This window comes from Uloborus diversus, chromosome 6, assembly GCF_026930045.1.
Source record: "Uloborus diversus isolate 005 chromosome 6, Udiv.v.3.1, whole genome shotgun sequence".
Lineage (NCBI taxonomy): Eukaryota > Metazoa > Arthropoda > Arachnida > Araneae > Uloboridae > Uloborus > Uloborus diversus.
The window spans coordinates 125,866,731-125,891,485 of NC_072736.1; the positions used below are offsets into that span (position 1 = coordinate 125,866,731).

The 24,755-nt window shown below is 32.6% G+C and overlaps 2 protein-coding genes across 2 annotated transcripts; both read right to left on the minus strand.

The window, feature by feature from the left end:
• Window positions 1-947: 947 nt before the first annotated feature.
• On the minus strand, window positions 948-8,397 carry LOC129224973 (uncharacterized). The gene is made up of 3 exons (XM_054859521.1): window positions 8,387-8,397; window positions 5,952-6,631; window positions 948-2,753 (listed from the first exon to the last, which is right to left on the minus strand). The coding sequence occupies exons 1-3, from the start codon at window positions 8,395-8,397 to the stop codon at window positions 1,273-1,275; spliced, it is 2,172 nt and encodes a 723-aa protein (XP_054715496.1). The 3' UTR covers window positions 948-1,272.
• A 2,866-nt stretch (window positions 8,398-11,263) lies between these two features.
• On the minus strand, window positions 11,264-22,758 carry LOC129224142 (UPF0235 protein C15orf40 homolog). Its single transcript, XM_054858558.1, has 5 exons — window positions 22,589-22,758; window positions 19,679-19,804; window positions 16,693-16,798; window positions 14,188-14,315; window positions 11,264-11,579 (listed from the first exon to the last, which is right to left on the minus strand). The coding sequence occupies exons 2-5, from the start codon at window positions 19,802-19,804 to the stop codon at window positions 11,481-11,483; spliced, it is 459 nt and encodes a 152-aa protein (XP_054714533.1). The 5' UTR covers window positions 22,589-22,758; the 3' UTR covers window positions 11,264-11,480.
• Between the last annotated feature and the right edge of the window lie 1,997 nt (window positions 22,759-24,755).

Here is a 24,755-nt window from a genome sequence, read left to right on the forward strand (position 1 = left end):
ATGACAATAGTTCGATAGACAACTTAACATTGTCACAAGGGCAAAGTTGCTGGGTATAAGGACGGTTTTGATGTACTAATTTTTCGTATACATATTTTTTTTTAAAAGATGTGATATACAAATTGATCATAGAAGTCGTAAAAGTTGAAGGTGAAAATATTATTAGATGACTAAGACATTTCATAATTAGTATTTAAATATTTAAAAATACATAAGTAGATGTACTATATTAAGTGGTTGTGTTAAAAAAAAAACAATTGTTTGGCAAATCGCAGTTATGATATTGTAAAAAAGGTCATCCACATCCACAAGTGATGAGGGGGAGACGGGTTAGTGAAATTGTGATAAAGAGAAGAGAGAGGGTGACAAAAAGTGATATCACACAGTTATAATAATGACATGATGTGTGACAAGAGGAGTAGTAAGGTGAATTATGACACTTTGTGACAGAGGGGAAGGGAGTCAAATATGCTGAAAAAAAAGTGAGACATCATTTAAGGAGTACTCCCATTAGTACTCCTTCAAAATCTCATTTTACTCCTTCAAAACTCCTCCAAAAGTCCTTCATTTTATTTTTGAAATTGAGTATGAACCCTGTGTTCCAAGTATAAAATCCAAACAATTGGAAGTGCATACCTTATCAAATATGTTTGAAATTTAATATATATAAATGTAATTTTTCAATATTTGTAAAGGCTGATTCATAATTAGTTTGTAGCTAAAATCATAAATGAATTCTCGGGAGTGAGGTGTCAGAATTTTAATATTCTAGCATGAGGCTCGGAACAAATGACAAAAGGCAGAAACCTCAAATTTTAGAAGGAAGAAAAAGTTTAAAATTTTGCCCAAAAATAAAAGATGAAAAGTAAAAAATATATTACTATTCTGGTATACAGAAGTAGTTTACAAAAGTAAAATAAGCCATATATATATTTATGAAGGTTTGTATAAATATTTATTAAAATAATTTCACTGTAACATACCAAATATTTCATCATCCTACAAACTAGAATTAGCATAAGAGACATATGTATAATCATTGAAAAATCATTTAGTTGAACAATTTTGATAGTCAATTCCTGATTTCAGAATCTAGTAAACCTCTTGTAATATCAGAATCAAGTAAATTTTCCAGTACTTTTATGCAAACCTCTCATTTATGATCATCACTACTATGAATTATAACACAAATTTTTTTGTGGTTTAATGGGATGATCATCTAAAATTATAAATATTTGATCTATGATATCCATGTATGTCATTTTTTGAAACTTAAATATGCTTGTTGGCAATGTATGAATATCTAACCGATTGTTCCGTTGTTGAGGAAGAAATTGTTTGTTGAATATTTTTCTCTCTTTCACGAACATCGTATCTCTTTGATATTAACTGCTTTTTATAGATGTTTCTTATGACAATGAGTATCACTATAAACATAACAATTGCAAATAAGCATATTAGAGGTATCAGAGAAGAGGTTTGATATCCGTAATCTTTACTCTTTGATGCTTCTGCAGCTACTTCCAAAACTGATGCATATTTGCACATAATGCTGGTATTCAATTTATGAAACACTTGAAGACAAACTTTAAACCATTCTTGCTTATTTTTATTTAAAAAAACAAATGAATTATTTGAGCAACTAAATTTTTCTTCGGAATTTCGTTGCGCTGATTGTATTGTTAACGTTAATTTGCATAATGATTCAGATTCCTTTCTTGAGACATTCCATTGAACATAGACAATGCTAGAGTTGAATCTCACATCAAATTTAGTTACATTAAATAAATTATGAGGAACGTCAGAATCGAGCGGTATGTGCATTTTCACATCTGGCAGGTTGTGCTCAGTAATATTTTCTGTAGGTATCAGTGATACAGAATATGTACTAATTTTTTCAGAATAATCTAAAGCATGCTCCATGGTCATTGTCACTGTTGGTGTAGCATGACTATAAACTGTGCTCTCTGTGCTGCTTTTTGAATTATTAGCACAAGACTTGAATCTTTTCCCACCAACAGGAATAAGGATGCAAAATGATGGTACATCGCCATAAGGAAAACATTTATTCTGGGGATCGTATGCAGATTTAGGGCAAGGTGCCAATTTAGATTTTGTTCCTTCAGCTGTAAAGAATTTAAAAATACATTGCGCATCTGAAGGTAGCATTTCATTCACAGTCCAGTTAATACACGAACCACTGCTTTCTACTGAAAAGTTTAGAATGATAATTGATACTTTATATTCAGCAGTTGATACTATGCTATACGTAGGAGTTACGCCATTAGTTGAGTGTGATGCTTCTTTTGTGGAAGAATAAATAGTTGTATCAGTAGTCATATTATTATCTACAATACTATCAGTAGTAAAAGAGGATTCAGAGAACTTAAGGGTATTGTTTTCCGGAAAATCGTCAGAATCTGAAAATGTTGAAGCTGTTATTGGGGTCATATCTATTGGAACAGTGGCATTATCCAATTCCATGAAAGAAACAGTTTTACTACTAGTTGTTGTTAGTTCATCTTCATCATAATCTTCATATTCATCATCAGAATCATTTTCTTCGAAAAGAGAAACATTTTGGCAGTAATCCATAACCGGACAAGAATCAAAATTAAAATTTACCAACAACACGCTTGCACTAGATGATGGTTGAATACAAATAATATCATCAGCATTTTTCAGTTCTTGAGTCAAATTTTTAATATAGCTGGCAAATGAAGCTAGTTCACAGTTACATTCCAAAGTGTTGCCTGAAAGAAAAAAAAAGATCAGATTAGAAAATTAAAAAAATTAATAAGTAAATTAAGTTTCATTTTAACTAAATTTAGGGCCAGCTGTCATTTAGGCATTACATTTCGGGTGTCGCACTATGTTTTACTAAAGCTTTTAATTCAGGGATTAAAATTAAGGTATACAAAAATCCTAAACTGCGACCTTCAAAAGCCATTAAATTATAATTCAAGTAAAAATGCTAATGACTGAAAAATGTTGATGGGCTATGGTAAAATTCTATTTATTCCCTTAATCTTACAAAAAAAAATCTTGAATATCAATTTCATTCTAACAGAATTGTAATATTTTTTGAAATAAATAATTTTGATTAAATGTATATTTAATTTGTTCTTTAAATTTTATCATTTGTTAATAATTTGTAACCAAATATTTAAATTTACCTCTTATTTAGTTTGCATGAGATAATCATGTAATAAATTTAGGTTAAAACCTAAATATCTTGAGATAATCAGTGAATAGAAGGTACTATAAATAGTTCAGAAGTTTCTTATTTCTTAGAGAAAACGGTACTATGAAAAAGCAAAAATATAAAAATGGCACTTAAAATAAGAGGTTTTTTAAAAAAACAAATAACTTTGCTTTAAAATTTAAAAAAAGGAGGGGGGGTTGAAGTCTCTTTTTTTTCTTAAATTTGGACAACTAAAAATATTCACCATTGGCTGAATGTAAAGCACTTATTGGAGAGAGGGGGGTTGAAACCATAATATAATGTAACTTTAATAAATACAGTAGACCCTTGTTTTACGTGGGGGTTACGTTCCATGAAAATGCCGTGAAAAACAAAACTGTGTAAATTGAGACTTAATAATAGTGTTAACATAGGGGTTAGGTTCCGTTGATGAAAAAAAAAATCCATTCTAGTGATAGATAAAAATATATAATAAGTTTAATGTGTACTTATTCCAATATATACGCAAAACGTGTATAAAGAAAACATGAATTAACTTAGTGCTTATTAAAAAGAACTGTTTATGTTATTCTTTTGGAGTAAAATAAAAAATATTTATATCTGTAGTTCTTTGTGGGGCATTAACGTTTCCATTATCACTCGCTTAATTTCCATGACAAGATCTTCCTTCACTAATAAATCAGATCATTTGCCATTATTTAGGAATGGTTCAAAAATTTCAGTGTGAAAGCTTTTGGTTATATCATTGATGTCCTCATTGGTTTTGTTCTCCCTTTGTTGCTTCTCAAAGTTTTTCCTATGAACTCTAAATTGTGCGAGTTTAATTACTTCTGGAAAGAGCTCTGGAACCATTCGCAGAAAATGTCTTCAATTGTCCAAGCTCACTTGATAGCATATCAAAATGCAGTTTATTACTTGTTATCTACAATCTCAAGACTTGGGATTTTGAAAGAAGGGAAAATTTTATCTGTTTGCAATGCCGCATCCACGTAAAATCGAAACTCAACTGCGTAAAATAAAATAAAAGTCAAATCTTAAACCACGTAAAATAAAACCCTGCATAAAACGAGGGTCTACTGTAAAGTAACTTTTTACTAACTAACTACTTTTGAATAAGTAATGTAAGAAATGTTACTGTACATTGGCACCCATAAGAAGGAGGGGTGCTTCCACCCCCTCTAGACATAGTATATGCAATATATTTTAAATAAAGTTTGTGCATAAATATCTTTACAAACAGAGAATTTTACAAATCTTTCTTTTATTACTTTGTAAGCAGAAGAAGACTTATATGTTTTAAATTTCAAAGTTTTAATTCAAAGAAAAAGTCTTTTTCTCTTTAAGTTAAGAGTTTTTCCAATAAAAAATTTCTTGCCCCCTCCAGAATGACATTACTGCAAAAATAATTATTACCAGCCTGTTGTTAAAATACTAGTATGCTGAAGCAAACATATTTTTCAAAACAAGGTTGAAATCTTTTATCATTCAGAAGTAAAAATGTTTAATAATTGAACAAGGTTAGATATATTTTTTTTTAATGTATGCATTAGGAAAATGAAGTTTAAGGATGCTAGAATACTCAAGAAGGAAATATTCTATTTGGGGGAGGGGGAGAGTTTCTGTTTAGAAATATTACATGCAAAACTTTAGCAACTTTTTTTTTTTTTTTTTTTACTGAGGTTACCACACAGATCAGCTTATATTATGGTGTTTTGCAAAAATTCTGACATTCTGAGTGAGAATGCATCTTTTTGTCAAGGCAAATGCTAAAGTTGTTGTGGATAATCACTATTACTACTACAGTCATTCTGATTGGTTGATACATTCAATTTGAGAAAAAATCTTAATATTGCATAATATTTTGAGACTATGTAATGCAAAGCAATACTGCCGTGCTAAGCACAAAAGTCGTATCTGCACTTTTCATCAAAATTGAATTACGGTCACCAGGTGGTTCTTTGTCAGATATTTTATCTAAATACAACGTTTTATGGTTGTTTGTCAGTGGGAAATATTTTTTTACAAAATTCTGGAAAAGTCGCATTTGAATCAAGTACATGGAGGAGCAAAACTATAAACGGCTATTTCTTAACTTGTACTCGGCTGCAGATACAACTTTCGCACTTAGCATGGCAGAATAGGGAAAATGTTTGTCAGGTAAAATGTTTTTGTATGAAATGGAGACTTAAAAAAGATTTAAGCTTCAAAAGTTGTGAAGTTCAAACTGCACTTGCTATACAATTGTCTTTTATTGGAAAATTATTTCTTTCTCAGAAAACTATTATGAATCTTAGGTTGATGGGTTTGTCTTTACATTAAGAAAAAATATGAAATAATTCAATATTTCAATAACATGTCAAATTAGATTACAGAATATGAAACTGAGTAAACACTTTTACACTTGAAAAGTAAAAATTTAAAAAACAACAACAACATATAATTGCAAAAAAACTGCAGATTACTGTATACACGTTTCGGGGTTACAAGGAATCACTCGGATTTTGTCGGATGTCTTTTCATCCATAAGTTTACTTATTTTGCATTGAAAAAGGGGTTCCTTGTAACCCCAAAACACATCAATACAGCAATCTGCAATTTTTATGCAATTGTACGTTGTTATTTTTTATTTTTACAGAATATAGTTTTCAAAAGTTAATAAAAATAGATTAGCTGGAGGATCTAACAATTCCCGTCCTTCATTAAATAGAAATTTGAAAAATGTAATAAAAAATATTATTATCCATACCTTTCAAATCTATTTCTGTCAATCCTGGACTGATATGAAATGCTCCTGGTGTAATAGATGCTATATTGTTATCATTTAAAAATACTTTCTTCAAGGAAATCAAGTCTAAAGTATATTCACAAGGTATAGCACTTAATCGATTTGCACTTAGGTTTAACACTCTGAGATTTCTCAATTTTGCAAAAGCAGTTATTTTAATCACAGCAATTTGATTGTTACTTAGATCCAAAGTCGTCAAATTGAGCAATGCTCCAAAAGCATGCTCTTGAATGATATGTACAACATTATTGCTCAGATTTAGAGTGTTCAAGTTTTCTTGTTGTGATAAGACATAAGGTTTTATTTCATTGAAATGATTGAAACTCAAGTCTACAAACTGAAGCTCAGACAATCCTTGTAATGTATTACTTTCTAAACTGCCAAACAAAGAGTTATTTTTCATACGAAGGGTAATCAGAGAGCTAGTGTTAATTTTCTTATCAATAGATTCAATATTATTATCATCCAGTAGCAGACTCCTAATAGCACATAAATCTTGAATAATATCTAAATTTAATTCACTGAGATTGTTATTTGATATGCTAAGATGAGTTAATTTGTTCAAATTTGAAAAGGCTTTTGGATGAATATGATGAATATTGTTGTGGTCTAAAGATAGTTCTTCTAAATTATTTAAAAAGCTGAAAGAAACGTTTCCAATTTGTTCAATACTGTTATGATTCAGATTCAAATGGGTTAGAAGAGTAATATTAGAAAATAAACTATCGGGTATATTTTGCAGCTGACTGCCCAAAATTAACTTCTTAGTGCTAATATTGTCTATCACATAGTTTGGATCAAAACCTAAATTCTCAATATCAATTGAAATAAAATCGAAACTTTTGGGAGAATACACAGAAATATTGAAAAACAGCTCTTTAATTTCAAAAAAATCTTTCTGAATGCCAGTACAGTTAATTGATTCATTGTAACAGTCACAGTTAATGCTATCAGAAAATGACACACATTGAGACCATACTTTTGAATGAACAGCAAGAAAGCAAAATAGAATGATTAAACTCCTTGTTTTTCGTAATTTGATTGAAGTATTATGACAACGGACCTGAAATTGAAAAAGACAAAAAATAAATAGATAGGAACATAAGATTTATACGTAAACATATTATAATAGTCTTTAAAAAAAGCTATATTTTAATGTGTATATCAGGCATTATAATAATTTGCATTTTTAATGCATAAAACTTTAAGAGACAAACTGCAACTCTCCAACTGAAGCTTACAGTAACTGCATAAATCAATATATATAAACAAAATTTGTTTCCCTGCTGGAATCAGATGAGAAAAGTTGAAATAAAATTTGAAAAATTTAATTCATTAACATAATTGCTGCATGTTTTAAAACTACACAAATTATAACTTGTGTATCCATGATTATTGAAATTGTAAGATAAGCATGCAATAAAATAAAACATTTTATAATTCTTGAGCAAAAATCACTAAATTGAGCTAACTGACTTGAAAAATATCTTTTATTATTCATCAGAATGATCCGGGTGAACAGACATCATTTACATGAAATACACCGCCAGCTCCGTCATTTCCAGCTGATTGGCAGTGTATTTCATGTATTTCTGTTTTAGCCCTGGCTAATGGGCGGTAATTTACTGAAGACATCAGTTAGCTATCACTATTTTGTAATCAATCATTCAGTATATTTAATCTTCATTTTAACCTACTTTGCGATAAAAGTTTTTAAAAAAGCATGAAAAAAGGTTAATGTACTGTAAAAAAGTCCACAACTCTTCAAAATCCAGTCTTTTGAAAGTAGGATCGATATGCAATGGGGAAAAATATGTCTGCCTGCACCTTTTTCAATAATGTTTGAGGCAATAGCATGCTCAGAAGAAGAAAAAAAATTTGTTCCAAAAAGTTTGGTAAAAAAATAAATTTCCATGTTTAATTTTTTCCTTTGAACAAGCTTTCCTTTTATTTTAAACAGTTCAGAAAATAGTAACAACTGCCACAGAGAAATCTGAATCCAATACATTAATTGCCATATAAACTTGTGCAGCAAAAAGAATTATCACATTGATACAAAATTTTACATACATAAGTACAACCTCTGGTAAACTTCTGATTGTGTTAATGTGGAAGCTACAGGTATATTTCGACCAGTATTCATCTATGTCTGTCATATTTTAGTTTGCTGATCTACTTTTTTCAAACTCGTCAGCAGGCAAAGCAATTTTTGATCATTTCAGTAGAAACTTATTTAAAAGTTCGAAAACTGATCACATTAAACAATGTTGTGATCACATAAAGTGATAATTTTAACATACAAATGAAAAGAGAAAATCAGGGTTGAATGATTTTGATAACAATAAGCATTTGATAACATAAGCCATGATCACATTAAGCTGAGCCTACTGTATTACCTCTCATACATATGTTATCAGCTCATACATATGTACCTGTGCATGAGCTAATGACTGACACCTTTTTAGAGTGAATTAAAAAATAAAAGAAAAACTGTTGATTTGAAATGTTGGCTAAAACTATTAAATTTTACACATTTTTTTTAGTTCAACATTTTTTGATCAAGTATTTTTTAGTTTCAGCACACTAATAATACTTTTCAAAATTCATATACTATATAAAAAAAAGTAACAAAACATAAGAGTTTCATTTATTTGTATTATGTAATCAACATAATACATTTAAATCAATACAGTAGAAGACCGTTATAACGCAGACCTTGGGACCAGAGCTTTTGCGTTATACCGGTTTTGGCGTTATATAGGTCATTTCACAAATTTTGAAACTAATATTCAGAATACATCTATATATTAGCATTTCAGAATGAGTTTGATCTGCAATGAGCATTAGAACTAATTATACAATTAATCATTTCCAAAGAACTGTGTTTCACAATCAAAAGAAAGTGAATTATCCTATACTTCTGCTAGTTTCATAGTTTGCATAACAGCTGCATTTTAAAGAGCCATCTGGTATTTTCTTTCACTGTGAATACTAATTTTCATTTGAAAACTTTGGGATTAAGATGGAAAGATGAAAAAGTGTTTTAAAATTTAATTTGCCTAACAATTTTTATGTTTGCAAGGAAAAAAAGAGGGATTTTTTACATAGGCGGATTTAGGACGAAAATTTTGGGGGTGCAACAATAACAGGGATCTGGGGCGTGGGGGTTTTCAACAAGGCAGTGGCGAAATCAGAAAATAATTTTAGGCCAGGGCGTACTTTTAAGTCTAAAAAACGAGATGTAAACCATACTTAGTAACATTAGGAGATCAGCAGTTCTTAGCATTTCAAACTGCAGAAAAAGTTTTATACAAAAGTAGATGTTGTTAGAAGCAAGGGACGAATTCAGCTTCTGGTTTGAAAGGGAATTCACGCCCCAGAAAAAATTTGCAATAGTAGTTTTGAAAACGCAGTTTTAGAGTTCTTGGTGATATTTTAGGGGAAAGAATGATACGTGGGGCTCCAAGGCTGTTTTTAGAAATTTAAGTCTTATAAATGTGATCATAGTCCATATTTATAGTTTGGGTTAGGAATGACACTCACGGACTGACCCCAATCGATTTTTTGAAAAACAGATAGAAATATGTCCCCCCCCCCCCACCACCACCACCAACTCTTTAATTTTTATAATTGAAGTTCCAAAAACGCTATGGTGGACAATTTTTGATGCTATTCCCGGACGATGGTCCTGAAGCTCTCCCCTGGAAAATTTTCGAAATTGAAGTCCTAAAAATGAAGTACTTATGCAATACTCCATGGTATTAAAAAGAGGATTTCAAAGGCTACTGTCCAAAAAGATTCTCCTACTTATCACGAAATAGTATAGTTTTCAAAACCAAAATATTAACAATCTTTGATGATAATTAGAGAAAGGGGGTGGGAGGCCCTTGTTCGAATATTTTCCAAAATTAAAATCTTAAACACATGAGTGGAACACCATATTTGGTAACGTTAGGGACACTGCAGTTTTCCAAACCGAAGCTCCGAAAACGCAATTTTAAACGATTTTTGATGTTTTTAGGTGATCATAGGATCTTCCTTGGAAATGTTGCGAAATTGAAACCCAATAAACGAAATTTAAGATACTCCGTAATAACATTTGCAAAAGAGAGGGCATTGGGGGGGGGGGGGGGGGAATTGAGGACTAATAGAAAAAATGAAAACGAAATAGAAAGAATGAAAAAAAAGGAGGGGGGAGTATGAAAGAAAGAGGATTGTGCGAGGAGGAGGGGGGAGGATACCCACAATTCTCCGTCAATAACCTGAAGTTGTTGAAAAATTTAAAGGTCAATATTTCTCTTTTTGATATAAATTAAGGTTTTTCCCCAATATTATTTATTTTTTTCTTCTTAAAATAACTGCATTTTCATAAAATGAGATCTTTTCTTCTCTTCAATAATGAAAAATATATTTTTTAAAAACATCAACTCAGCATTCTGCGGGAAGAGTCACCAGTATTGTGCCCCGTCCGCCCTGAATGCACCACTGCAGCAAGAATTCCGGGAGTCCTCCTTCAAAATGTTTTTGAAAATTTACCGGAAAAATGTTGGTTTTTAGTTGAGTTCGGAGTAGATTTTATTCATTTTGTTGCAATTTTGTCTTTTTTTTTTTTTTTTGACTTGATTATTTATAGTTGTTTCAAAGTAGAAGAATTCGTATTGATATACCAATAAATACAAAATTACAGAGCAAACAATTATTCTATACTATAACACAGCACTAGTATAGCAACTATGAAATTTTTTTTACCCAACTGCGCTTCTGAGTGACAAATACTACATTAATTTTTTTTTAAAACTCAGCCAAACATTTTGGGGGTGCGGCGCACCCCCTGGCACCCCCGTAAATCCGCCTATGATTTTTTAAACTTCAAAATCTATTGTTTACTTTTGAAAAGTTGTGCGGTTTATAGAGAATTGCATTATATAGGTCGGCATTATAAAGGTATTCTACTGTATTTTGTTTATTAATAGTTACTTTTCTTTTAATAAACAAGCTTTTACTATTAAACTTACAAAAAATTAAGATTTTTATGCAACAATTTTCTATTTCTAAAAAAATTATTCACACAAATTTAAAATAGCACTTTAAACCAAATTTTTTTTTTCAAAGGGAATATTTTTGGTCACATAATAAAATACATAACATTTAATATCACATGAATAACAAAAACCTTACATGTTACTGAATTTAAAAAAAAAACTTACATTTTTATTACTTAATAAAAGACTTACATTTAAAAATATAGACATCCAAAAGTAACCCATCTTCATACACCTGGAAGTATTCTCTCATGTGTTCCCTTTTCAAGAATTCTAACAGCTTTGCAGTTTTCAGCGAAAGAATTTCAACAGGAAATGGATCCTTCCTGTTTCCTGACGTTTGTTTCATTTTTTCCTGCGTGATATTTTCTTCTTTTCTTCCAATTACGGTATCAAAGTTCTTATTAGAAGGGAAAAAGAAGCACAAGAAAACTTTTCAATTGATCTCCTACTGTTTTTCACAAGCCTTAGTTAAGATATCCAAAACAGAACTAGATGGCATATCTGAGTCAGTAATCACAACTGTTTTTTCCCTTGATTTGGAAAACTAGAAACAAAATGTATTTATATCATAAATACGAAACAGTATGAATCTTTTTTTTAATTTTTTTTTTTTTTCAATATATATATAAATAAAAATAATTTGTTATAAAATAAATGCCAGTTTAAATATATATTTTTTAGGGTGGTTCAAAAAATCTTTTTTTAGAAACATTTAATTTCCCCACCTGTTTTTTTGTAAATAATTATTTTGTTGCAATGCATATTACTTGCAGTGGCGTAGCTAAGGAGGGGTGGAGGGGGCAGTCCGTCCCGGGCGGCACTTTTGAGGGGCGGCAGTTTCATTTTTGTTGCGAAAAAATTTAATGTGTTTTCCTAATAGGGAAATCATGCTTTTGATCTATTACTGGAGGCCAGAAAAAAAAGGTGTTCGGATTATAAGGTTTTGGTACGACTATGATAATAAATGTACCCTTAATACGAAATATGTATTTTTCTTGTGGACATCTAAACACTATGTTTGTTTTTTCTCTTCCTTCGTCTGAAGCAACAGAGTGATGGAGGTGGTAGTGTAAAGTCAAGGGACCGTGTTTTTTCTTTTTACTGTTAAGCTAACTATTGCGGAGGAAACAATAAATTTCATAATCTTTCGTTACATGATAAAGTGACCACAAGATTTTAAGAAAGTTCCTTTGAAACCATCTATTTAAAAAAAACTTGATTTTTCAAAGGAAAGTGACAACAAGAGTAAAAGGAAGGAGGAGAGTCCTCAAATGGTGCGCGATCTCTTGCTCATTTTCAGGATAGTGTTATCTGTTTCAACAATTGCTTTGATTGATCATTGATTACAAGATTTTCACTAAGACAGACTGAATTTTATGTCCATTTTGTATAACCACTTATTCACAACTCGAATAATAATTACGATTTATAATTATAACTCGAATTGTAACTGTCTATATATGTACAGCAAAATACCGTTACAACAAACTTCAAGGGACTGTAAATTTTGTTTGTTGTAACAAGCACTTCATTGTGATGGAATTTAAGCAATGTAATGATAATTAAAATAGAACTGAACATTTATTTCATTAAAACAAATATTTCTCTGTATCGGTAATCAGTGCAATGATCATTTATTGCACAGTACAACTTTGTTAATCGAGACAAACTGGGACCAAAATCAATCTGGTTAAAGAAAAACCTGGGTAATATGGGTCTAAGACAAGGGTGGATCCAGCTTCTGGTTTTAGAGGGGGTCAACGCCAGAAAAAGGGGGGGGGGTCCTCTTTTTAGCTCATGCTGCCATTTGGCAATGCTATGTTTTAAAATAAAATCTTAATTAGGAAAAACTATAGCGATGCACAAAAGCTATTTTGAAAAATTCCAAGGTAGTTCTACCATTGTATGGAAGTTTGATGTAACATTGTTTGAAACATGCTGTTCAGCTTCTGTGTCCTTACTTTAAGAAAAAGTACCTGGACGACCGAGCCTCGCTCGGCTTCAAAAGAATTATTTTTTGTCAGCTCGTGTTTTTCTAAGGTTCAATACTTTTCCAAATATGCTTGAAAAGCTTCACGTTAACGAAATATCAAGCACACGACCTTCTTATAACACTGAAGTACCAAACAAAGAAGATTCTGAATGTAATTAAATCAACATTTTGCTTGAAACTATCTGTCACATTTGTTTCCACAATACAATTTTCTTGTCAGTAATTAAAATATTTTGACCTTGGAGCCAGTTTTGCTGTGGTGAAATCGGTTTTAACGGAATACTTCCTTTCATACTATGATGCGTTTCACGATTTTATCTCGATCGAGATTTTCTTTTTGAATAAGTACTTTTAGTGTAGTTGGTCACTTTACGCCAGAAAATGCTACATACAGCATGATATCCATCCAAACTGATGATCCACAAACCATTCCGATAAATGATAACAACTATCTTAACAAAACATAAACAGTCTCGACAATTTCCTTGACACTTGACTTGAAATAGTTCTCTTTTGACTTTATGAAAGTAAGAAAGAGCAGTCTCATTTACAGCCTGCTGCATGAGATGTTTTTATAGTTTCCATGCTATGTAAAGTATTTGAAAAGGTATCAGTTTTAATGGGAGTTTCATTATCGCTTTCTGCATCAGAATCTATTTTCATTAATTGCCCCCTCGCCGGTCAAAATTGGCCGATTCCAAGAAAAAACTTTTTCTGATTCGGACAAGATGGGTACATCATCTTTGGAAAATAATCCAATATTACCTCACTCAAATAAAGAATTTAAAAAAAAATTTTTTTTTTGGCTGTTAAAATAATTTTTTAGTTCGAAGTTCATTATTTGTTGAATGGGGGTTTTTGCCTTCATTTTAGTCAGGGAAAAGAAAAAATTCACTAAATTGCAAAATCTTTTTTAGATAGAGGTTCGTTAAATTGAGGTCTGACTGTATTTCGTATTCCTTCAACTAATAATTGAAGGAGAACAAGGGCAAGGAGAGATTACTAAAGTCTCTAAACATCCCGCAATGATATTAAATAATAATTATTTAAAAATAACTGAAAAACATACATTTTTGTACAATTACTTTCACAATTCATAAGAAAACTTTGTAAATCTGTTTAATGTTTGTTCAATGCTGATACTATTATGTAAACATACTTTGGCTAGGCATAACTGGCTCTTCTTCAAATTTAGAACTTCACCTAAATATCTAACCAGCTCTTTATTTGCTTCTCCATCAACAGCTGGGGCTCCAATTTGTACACCAACAGCATCACAGTCAACACCTGAAATGAAGTCAAACTCATGTGTAGCACAAAAATTGTTAAATACACTGGATAAAAGTTAAAAGTGAGCTACAGCTATATGGAACACTAGTATGTACGAGGGTCAGTCAGAAAGTTAGTTGCACTGCTCAAGAAAACAAAAAAAAGAATTCAATTTTACAATAACTTTATTGTTATCTTAAAGTTTCATTTTATAAAATCTATGTTTGACGCAACCACCTCCATTATTTAAGAATTTGACGAGGCGTGGTACAAGTTTTTTGATGCCTTCTGCAAAGAAATCCTGTCCAACATCCTATAACCGTTGTTGGGTTGCAGCTTTCACTTTGCAATTCAAATGGTATTGTCGCTTTGCAAGTTCTTGTTTCATGGGACCAAAAACATCGAAGTCATGAGGTGAAAAATTAAGGCAGCTCGGGAAGGTGATCCACATTTCCCACCTAAACTTGGTCTTCCCTCGCCCTCAATGTCGTCAATATCTGTACGTCCATTTTCAAACATGTTGCATCATTTCACGATAGCGTAACGTAACATTGCATTTTCACCATACACTTTATGCAACTGCCCATTAATTTCAATGCAGTTGCACCTTTTTGCCCCCAAAAACGAATCACTGCACACATTTCCCATTTGGACGCTACTTGCAGCTGTCGACACCTGTTTGCGACTGATTATCAGAAAAACTAAACTTGCCTTGAGAAAGCCGCTATGTCACACAATAAAGGTAAAAGTGTGAGGTGTTGCTACAGAATTTTATTAAAGTTGTCTAAGATGAAACATATTTACAAAGTAGTGCAACTAACTTTCTGACTGACCTACGTATAATATTTTATTTTACAGTCAGAATTAAAAGTGATGCTGTGAAATAATGTTACAATGAATTTCATAGCACCGCAAATTTTGTTTGGTGTAGCGCCAATTTTGTTGTTATGAAATTCAAGCAATGTGATGGAAATTAAATCAGGACTTATAACCAATTTTGTTGAAATGGACAATTCTTTGTGTCGGTATTCTTTGTAACAGGATTTCATCGTGTTGACAGAAAGCAGATGTGCCAAGAGGAAGAAGAAGCAGTTTAGGAAATTAGACTGACTTTTTATTTGAAACTTTTTTTTTTTAAATAACATTTGAAAAGTAAATTTGATCTTTTCTTATGAAAGTTTCCAAAAATTTCACAAGTTTTGTCATATACATCAAATATGCCAGGCAGAAGTAGAAGCAGTTTAGGAAAATCTAATTTGATTGACACACTTCCAAAAAACTTTGAGGAAAAAAGGAGGGGGAAATCTTTCCTGATTTATACAGGATAATGATTACATTTGAAACTGCTTGTTTCGTAACAGATAATAGCAATTCAAAAAATGAGTTATACTATAACTTATCAATATATTTTCCAATAATAAAGACAGAGTTCATTTTATGTTTGGGAAAGCAAGCTAGAAGGAAAATAAGTATATATATATATATATATATATATATATATCGTTCTTGTATTGTTTTTTTACAAGGAAAATATATCTCATTATCGAAAAATGTAATAATGAGATAGAAAATAAAAGTGATATCATAAATCATAAAACCAATAATTCTACAATATAATTATGCAATAATAAATTTAACAATTAGACAGCTTACCAAATTGATTTTTCTTTCTTTTTCTTTTTTTTTTTTTTTTTTTTCAATTTTAACCAATCACTACTATGAAAACATCAGAATGTTGTTACTTTTAGTGTTAGGGTTGTAAGCATTTGGAATAGTTTACTGAAAGCAGCTCTTACTTGCAGTGAGTTGAATAGTTTAAAAAGGTATTTTGATTTTTATTAGGGACTGAAAAATTGACTAAAACCAGCCTAGCTGAGCACAAATTTTAATACTGATCATCAGTTTCGTATTCATTCGTACCTACAATAAATAACGATAAAGTCTTCACAAATACATATTAACAAAAATGTACTTATATTTTGTTCCTATAACAATAAACTATACAATTCATGACTTATCTCAACCATTAATCTACTCTATCTACTTCTTTCAAAAGAGACACATTAAATTAATGTTTCAGGGAATGTTCAGTGTTCAATGTTCAGAAAATCCTGCCATTACAGGAACTTTAATATCAGACTAGGCAACTCTACTCCAGACTTCTATAAAATATTATTTAAAAAAATATATTTCACAAAAAAGCCCTGTATACCATTGTTGTGCAAACAGTGTTATGAGATTTATCTAAAATTTTTAAATTTTACAACTTTTGACACAAAGTTGACTCTAAGATTATAAAATCAAAATAAATAAACATTTACTGAGCCAGAACATTTATATGGAAGATAAATATTTCCATTAAGTGTCAAAGTAAAAATAGGATGTCTCTACTTACTAGTAATAGCACTGATTTTGGAACCTGGTTTAGCATGAACCTTAATTATAATTTCATTCTTATTACTTGAATAAACAGCTCCACTTCCCGAAGCAGGTGCAGTTTCCTGAAATAGAATTTCATTTTTAAAAAACTCAAGTATTGTTGCACAAGATACACTGACTGGAAAAAAAAATCCTAGCACCAAGAAAAAATTATTGTAAAGTAATGAAATTTGGACACTGTATTTGACTAGTTAACATGTTTAATTGATTAAATTTTTAAGATCACAGGTTAGTTTAAGCTCAAGAAAATGCATTTCGAATGTGAAATGTTGTTACATTAATAGCTGGTGTGTGAATTCAATGCAAGCATGAATGCATTGTGTCATACATGTGCTGGATCTCACTTTACGATATAGAGATCTATGCTTGTTGAACTTGTTATGTCGATACTGAGAGTCAGTGCTGGCTGTAGATAATGCTGGAGTTGTTGTGCAATGATATCCATACATGCTCAATTGAAGACAGAACTATAGATCTTGCAGGCTAAGGTAAAATGTCAACATTTTGTAGAGCATGTTACAAAGCACGGTTAGTTTAAGCTCAAGAAAATGCATTTCAAATGTGAAATCAGGGGCGGATCTAGAGGGGGGCCATGGGGGCCATGGCCCCTCCCAAAGCCTTGTGATTGTAGGATTTTTTTTAAGGGAAAAAAAAGAAAAAAATATTATGAGAAGATAACAAAATTTAACACATGTATTTTACTGAAAAAGAAGTATTGGCCTTAATTGGGAGATAAATTATATCCCTATCCGCAAAACAAAACTTTTATTTCCAAAATTTTTTCTCCATCTTTTACATCATTTCTTGATTCCAACTACAGACACTTGGACGATTTCTAAATGCTGCAGTTCTCAGAGTATACCTATTGTTCACAAGACCAAAGAGAGCCTAAATTTTCGTTTTTATGGCTTTAATTTTGAAACTAGAACCCCCTTTTCCCATGCTCTTTCACAAATGCCTTGATGTGTAGCAAAAAATTGCATTTTAAGTCTTTTATTTGGAAAAAATGTCAACGGAAAGTAGCTTATCCAGCCCTTAACACTTAACTTGCTTAAAAGCAACTTAAATGATTTTTTTTTTGGGGGGGGGGACTTCAATTACAAACGAGTTTTGATAAGAACCTCTCCCTCCCTAGTTTATATTGTGATAATAGCTTTAAAAGGAGGTTTTTTGGAGGAGCTCACGAATCTTCACTCCATTTCTAAAATGTGTATAAATATAGTTAAAAATCGAATTTTTAGAGCCTCAAAGGCAAAATATTTCAAGGAAAGAAGGATTCTAAGCACCTTCGCCCTTCCTTTAATGTAAGCAAACATTACCTAAAGTTGCATTTTTAGACTGGACAGCTGAAGAACTAAAAGAGCACCCCTCCTCTTCTAACTTCTCAATGTATAATAACAGAATATTTTGGTTTCTAAGCTTTATTTTCAAAAAGTATTTGAGGAGGCGGCAGATTTCAAATTTGCCTAGGGGCGGCATGGAACTAAATTCGGTCCTGGGGAGTTTGTTCGAAAATTTCGGATGGCCCCTCCCAAAACAATCGGCTGGATCCGTCACTGTGTGAAATGCTGTTACATTAATAGCTGGTGCATGAATTAAATGCAAGTGTGCATGTATTGGGTCATACATGTGTTGAATGTCACTTTATGATATAGAGATTATGCTTGTTGAACTTGTTATGTCAATACTGGGACGGTCAGTGCTGGCTGTACGTAATGTTGGAATTGTTGTCCAATGATATCCATACATGATCAATTGAAGACAGATCTATAGATCTTGCAGGCCAAGGTAAAATGTCAACACTTTGTAGAACACATTACGTTACGACAGCGGTGTGAGAGCGAGGACTATCCTGTTGGAAAAAAAACCCTTGAGTGCTGTTCACGAATGGCAATACTACACATTGAAATACCAGAATGGCATACAAATTTAAAGTTTGGAATAACCACGAAAGGGCTCCTCAGGCCAAAAATCCAGCTGTAGGTCCAGTGAGTCTAAACTGCAGAGAGTTTGGTGGCAGACGTTTCCCTGGCACAAAGGATCTTTACTCCGTCTTCCAATGAGGTCTGGCTTAACATCACTGGCATCACAAGCAGCAATGTCTTGGCCTCAGTGGAATAAATGCTACAGGGCGCATGGCTCTGAGTTGTCTGTGAAGTAACCCATTTCTGACAGTTTGTTGTGACACTGTAGCACCAAATCCAGCTCAAATTTCTGCCGTAGACGCAGTACAGCGCGCGATAGACTATGGCAATCTTCCCTCTAGTAGTGTGCACATGGTGACCCGGAATCCGGACTTTTTGAATCCCTTGACCACTGCTCCCCGCAATCAAGCACAGTGCATACATTCCGGCTAAGTCTTTATGCAATATTGTGGACAGAAAATCCAGTCTTGTAGCCCTATTACACGAGCTCAACTAAACGTGGTGAGCTGTGGATAATGGCTTCTTCGTCTTTTTAAAAGCATTCTTGGCTAACATCAACACAATAAGTCAAATTTCACAGAAAAATAACACTCCAGAACTTTGCAGACTGCATTAATAGTAATCTTAATTTGCAACTTCTACACTGATGTGCGAAATTTGAATAGATGTCATCTTTCACATGTATAAACACACCTACCAAATTTTTTTTATCTAGCACAAGTCTTTCCTGGTGTTGGGATTTTTTTTTCTGCCAGTGTAGTTTAAAAGTATTCAAGTACAGTAGTGCATGTTTCTTTCAAAAGAAAATCAGCTACATTACCTCATCAATATCACAAAAATGTGACTTGTTCAAGTAGTGACTAGTCAAGTATTTTATAACGAAACCCCGATCAGTTAATGACAAAATGCATCAATTTTATAATTTACAATACACACACAAAAAAACATAAGAGACATGAAAGTGAAAATTAATTACAAAAGTAACTATGTCTCAGATAATTAAAAATAATTTGTTACCTGAACACCTTTTTTTGGTCCTGAAGGAGTCTTCTTCTTCGGCATATTTAAAGAAGACAGGTGAAAATACGACTGGTTGAGACCTATTTTCCTAATTACACATCTTTGAAGTTGGAAAAACTGCATCTGAAAAATCATTTAAATACTAAACATCAAAAAGAACAAAATGGGGGGAAGGGGGCACATGTGGACATGTTTTGTACAAAAAAAGTATCATTTCTCATCTTATTTTCTCAATTGTTTTTACTAACCATAATCTTACACCTAATCTTGTCAAATGTGCATGCTCAAATATTAGGAGATTTAATTATTTGATTTTTGTTTCCAAAAGCAGGATCTTTTTAAAATTATACCTTTTCTCCCAATTTTCTTCCTAAAATGGGCTTATAGCGAGATCAACTTATGCGGAGTATATACAGCAGTCCAGTCTTCTGTGTGGCTGTGCCGATTTTCACTCAATAGACATGATTATACCCAACGCCACCAGGGCTGGGCGATGTAGTGATTCCTACATTGTGATGCATCACAAACCTTGCATCGCGACGTTGGTATGCACCACAATGTAAGTTTTTTTTTTTTTTTTTAAGACCTTTACTTATAGCTACTTGTTGAAATTGAACAAAATATATTCAATATGAAAAAATACAAATCACCCCTGATACTACAAATAGATTCTAACACCAGCAAGAAATTGTCAAAAAAAAAAAAAAAACGTTGAAAGTGCAAAATATAGCAATAAATATTACAGACATGTATTTTGAGATTACAATGCACCTATTTTTTTAAATGCAAAAATATCTAAGCTTAGAGAAACAGCCTCATCTTCTTGCATTTAAAAAGCGGTTCCTCAAAGCACAAAAATATATGCAATCTTTGTTGCTTTTTTGCATTTTAGGCTTTTTTTTGTGTGTGAATGATATTAAGATCAACTTTTTTCATCAATAGAATTTCCATCAAAAACTGAAAAAATTGCACATGAAGATCTTGGTTGGCTTATGATACTTCCACACAGAGACGCCCAGAATTAAAATTTTTGGGCGAGGGAAATTTTTTAATTTGCCGAATTATACTCTAAATTGTACCGAATGATAAAATATGAAGTGAGTACAAACATGTATCGACTGAGAAGCGACATTAAACGTCATTATTTTTAAAAAAGCCAATTTCGCAAAGTGGTCTCCTAATTTACCAAATCATCAGAAAAAAAAATATTGTGGAATAAGGAAAGGTTTGTTAGGTCACAGTGACCTCCATCAAAAAAAACCCTGCATCTACGGCATTTAAAAAAAATTAAGATATAAACGGCAACAATTGTGGACCGGTGTCTGAACATCCGTGCTTAGATTTGTAGTCTGTGCGGTGTCGATGCATTTGCTTAGAAAAAATTCTAAACCGGCTTAACAATATAAGATGTACACTGGTTTTTTGCGATGTATTGATGAATCACCCAGCTCTAGACACCACCTCCATAATATGGGCATCACTGACATACCTTATTGCTACCTGTGCTCTTTGGGAGAAACAATGAACTTTTTCCATTTAACAGTTTGTGCCAGTGGCGTAATCAGATAACAGTTTCAGGGGGAGCACTTTTAAAAGTGGTTTTTCCCACACTGAGTTACTTGAGTTTTTTTATATACAAAGGTTGTTACAAGATCAAAAACTTGCACGAGGGAGTGTCTGAGTTTGTTTTTCAAAAACAATATACAGTCAACTCTCAATAACTCGAAATCCGAAGGGACCGGCTAAAACGTTAGAGCTATTGGTAGTTCAAGTTATCGGAAGTTTCCACAACAGTCTCAAGAGTTTGGGATCCGCTGAAAGCTTTGAGATAAACAAATATTCAAGTTATCGAGATTTGACTGAACAATACATTAGAGAAAGAAGGAAGATAAAACTTCTCGTGTAGGCGAGGGTTACTCATTAATTGAATATGAACACTTATAAATGTTTTCTGGGGATCCTCCCCTGGAAAACTTTTGAAACTTCAGTGCTAAAATGTAGTTTTAGATGGTTTTGGTGGGGAAGGAAAAGTTAGGGTGCCCTCTATCAGAAATGTTTCAAACTTGAAGTCTTAAAAAGACAATTAAGAGGCAGTGTTTGGGTCCTCTCCCCTGGAAAATGTGGGAAGGAGCTTTGGGGTACAGAATTATTATTTTTTTTTATTTTCAGATGGACTAGAAGGGATAAATGAAGGACAGAGGTGATGTGATTAGCTGAGTGTTAAACTGCAGCTATTAAACATTTTTAATTTAAATATTTCTTTTTGAAAGAATTAAGATTTTTTCCCAAACATTTTTTTCTGATTAAAATAACATTGTTTTAACAAAATGCATTGTTTTTGTGTTTTCAGTAAGAAAAAATATCTTTGAAAAACATTCACCTCAACCTTTTAGGGGGGCAGTTCTCCTCCCCCCCCCCCTGGCGCCACTGGTTTGTGCTTGCTTGCCAAACACTCTTTCCATCTTACTATCATTTGACAGCTATTTTTTCAAAAGCTACTTTGTATTTGGTTGCAAGAAGGAAAATAATCTATATGATCCATTTCTGAATGTAATTAAGAATACTTTAATTAGCTAAACAGACGAGTGGGTTTTGTTTTTTCTTTCATTTTTTTGGATTATGATACAGGACCAAACCCAAATCAGGATCCTTTTTTTCATTTTAGCATTTCATGGATGATATGGTTGAATTTTGAAGTGATGGCTGCAGTGATATGTCACGAAAAGAACATACAGCAGTAGAGAAGTGCAAAATTATGCTGTATTTCCGTGATATTGAATGCACTAAAAATATGATTTATAGAGATGTAGAGGCTGTTAACTACTTTTAAAGTTTTTTAATAAGGTATAAGCACGGCATATTAAATATACTTTAAAAAAAAGATTTAGACATTTTATTAAAAACCACCTGTTTTTCGTTCACATTTTCGCTTTTATTCGTAGAAATCGACTTCGGAAATTTTCACTTGTTTTAATGATTGAAAAAATATGTAATTAAATTCAGCTTAGTTGACTGCAGATCTTTCCTAGAAACCGCTAGCAAAGAAAGCAACAAATGAGTACAAAACGTAAACATCACATCGGGTCGAGAAAGAAGTGAAAGTGCAAGTACTTACAATTATAGTATTTCGAAAGGGAGAAACACTCATAACAGGGACTTCCCTTTCTATAAGTGGTTGAGAACGTATCCCTGTCCGGGAAAAGGGGGTAGGGAGGACATCTAAAATTGATATTCGATTTTATTTAATCTGAAAAATTTTACCAATATCTATTTTATATGAACTCTTTTTTTACTCAATAGCATCATCAGGGGGAGTGGTGCGTGTCCAGCATGTCCAGATTTTCGCATCAAACTGGTCAGCAAACAAAAAACAAAAAAGCAGAATCAAGAATGAAAATCGATAATCACTATAAGAAACTTGTTCACTAAAATGAATTACAAGTATTTTATTTTTATCAACACCAGTATGTTCGTAACTTCACTGTGATGGCGTGAGCTAGTCCGGCGTAGGTGACATTTGTCGGGGAGGGGGGCGCACCCAAAATTGATTTGCGAGTTTATAAAAACAAAAATTCTTCAATGGACCCTATTCACGGTTTTAAAATTTCGTCTGCAGGTATTTTGATAAAGTATTCAATGTTAGAGTGCTATAGAAACTCGTATTTAATAAGTACTGGACTTTTAATGTACATCGTGAACATGCGTAAGGCTAAAACAGACTTCTGACTGCATGCAAGATACTGAGAAAAAGGGATAATAAATATAAAAAAAAGTGAGTTTTCACCATATTTCTGATGAGGAGCCAAGACACTTAAAATCAGGGGAAAACGATTACAAAGAGATTATTTCGTACCAAATAAATCGTTTATCATTCTTTTACACCAAAAAAGCAAACCCATTTTCAACGACAACCCATGGGGGCCAAGACCTACTGTGCCCAACTCACTTTTCCTGACCAGGTTCTCTGGGGTGCTAGGCAGATGTTTCGGTTAGGTGGTCAGCCAAACGCGAAACCACCAGGGAACACTTGCCAAGTGTCCCCAAAATTTCTCAAGCACACTTGGTACTCATTTTATCGATCCACTGAAGGGATGAACGGCTGAGTCGACTCAGCGCGACCCGGGAATAAAACCTGTAGCTGTGGCGTGAAAGCGCGAAGCGCTACCACTAAGCCACTGGGCTTCCTTTTATACCATTAATAAGTTTAAAACATTCGAATGACCTCATTTTTAAATAGAAAGTTAGAAGAGTTTATAAGCCGCAAATATGCATGTGGTAACAGAGGACCGAGTCGTCTGCTAAAAGCCGCCGGTCGAAATATTTTCGAAGAATGGGAAACAACTCAATTTCGAAAATTTTCACCAATTTTTTTTTTATATTTGCTCTATCAAACGCAGGAGCAACAACAGGGGAAGGTGGTGCGTTTACGCCGAGTGTCACCCCTCAGAGAGGTAACAAAAAAAAATGGATTTAAAAGAGTTTATAAACAAGGTTTTCCGTCCAGTGAACTAAACGAGCCTACTTTCCCGTATACTGATATTAACTTTCTAGTATCTAATCAATATTCTCTTAATGAGCTAAAACACAGCAAATTATGTCAAACATACCTTTGAACATTTGAAGCTGATTTGCTGATAAACAAAATATACCTAGCTCATCTGATGAAATAGATACTCGTAAGTAAAAACTAAATAAAAGAACAAAGTAGTAGCACCATTTAAACAATGCAGCTAATATATTTTTTTCATAAACAAAAGCAAAAATTAATAAATAATAGACAAATGTCTTAAACACATCCATAACTAACAACTGGAAACTGTCAGGCTGAACTGGACTGCGTTACGAATTCATGAAGTGAATGATGTTGAAGCAGGCACGCCACGAACTAAAAACTTTTGGGAGAGTGGAAATTCTCAATTTGCCGAATTGCACTACAAATTTTGCCAAATAGAGCTCAAATTTTTCCGAGTTACGGTAATTTTACCGAATCGTCTCACAATTTTCAGGGAGTAAGAAAATTTTTAGAGGGTCACTGTGACCTCCCTCTCGTAGTATCCCCTCGGGGCTTCACTGG